The sequence below is a fragment of the Penaeus monodon genome, chromosome 29 (genome assembly GCF_015228065.2).
Source record: "Penaeus monodon isolate SGIC_2016 chromosome 29, NSTDA_Pmon_1, whole genome shotgun sequence".
In the NCBI taxonomy this organism is placed as follows: domain Eukaryota; kingdom Metazoa; phylum Arthropoda; class Malacostraca; order Decapoda; family Penaeidae; genus Penaeus; species Penaeus monodon.
In genome coordinates, this window is record NC_051414.1 from 31,746,777 (window position 1) to 31,747,273 (window position 497).

Below are 497 nucleotides of genomic sequence, written 5' to 3' on the forward strand. Positions count from 1 at the left end.
CAGTAGCCGAGTTCAGATTTAACACAATAACTTCGTGTCACTTAGCTACTGCACGCTACCCATTGGATATCTGTAAAAAATATATTCTTATTCCACCCTAGTGTCCATAATCACTCTCGTTTGATTAGTATATATACGACAGTATATATATTTATGCGCGTACCGACCACTTCTTTGACCCGCAAAGGAGACTGGTAGGAAATGGAGCATCGTCTGTTGCCACCCGAAAGTCCAGTCTGGGAAGCGGGAGAGGTAAGTTCCATTTTCTTCCTGGTCGCCTGAGCCACGCGCAGGGCCGACAAGTGGTATCCAAGGGAAACAATTCACAATAGGAAAGAAATGGTATGGTGAAGACTACTTTTATTTATTATTAATATTCATCTTTTCATGGACGAATTTGTTTTGTAATATTTTATACTATTATCTATCATTATCTATCTGTATGTTTTTTTTTTCATGGTTACGTTTTTATTATGTGTGGATATGTGAGAGTGTAC

General features: G+C 38.4%; 1 protein-coding gene across 1 annotated transcript in view; it reads left to right on the top strand.

The window, feature by feature from the left end:
- Positions 1-201: 201 nt before the first annotated feature.
- Positions 202-497, top strand: part of LOC119591845 (DNA-directed RNA polymerase II subunit RPB1-like) — a 39,252-nt gene continuing 38,956 nt past the window's right edge. The window contains exon 1 of the mRNA XM_037940589.1: positions 202-252. Coding sequence (XP_037796517.1) covers positions 202-252 — 51 coding nt within the window. The remainder of the gene's footprint in view (positions 253-497) is intronic.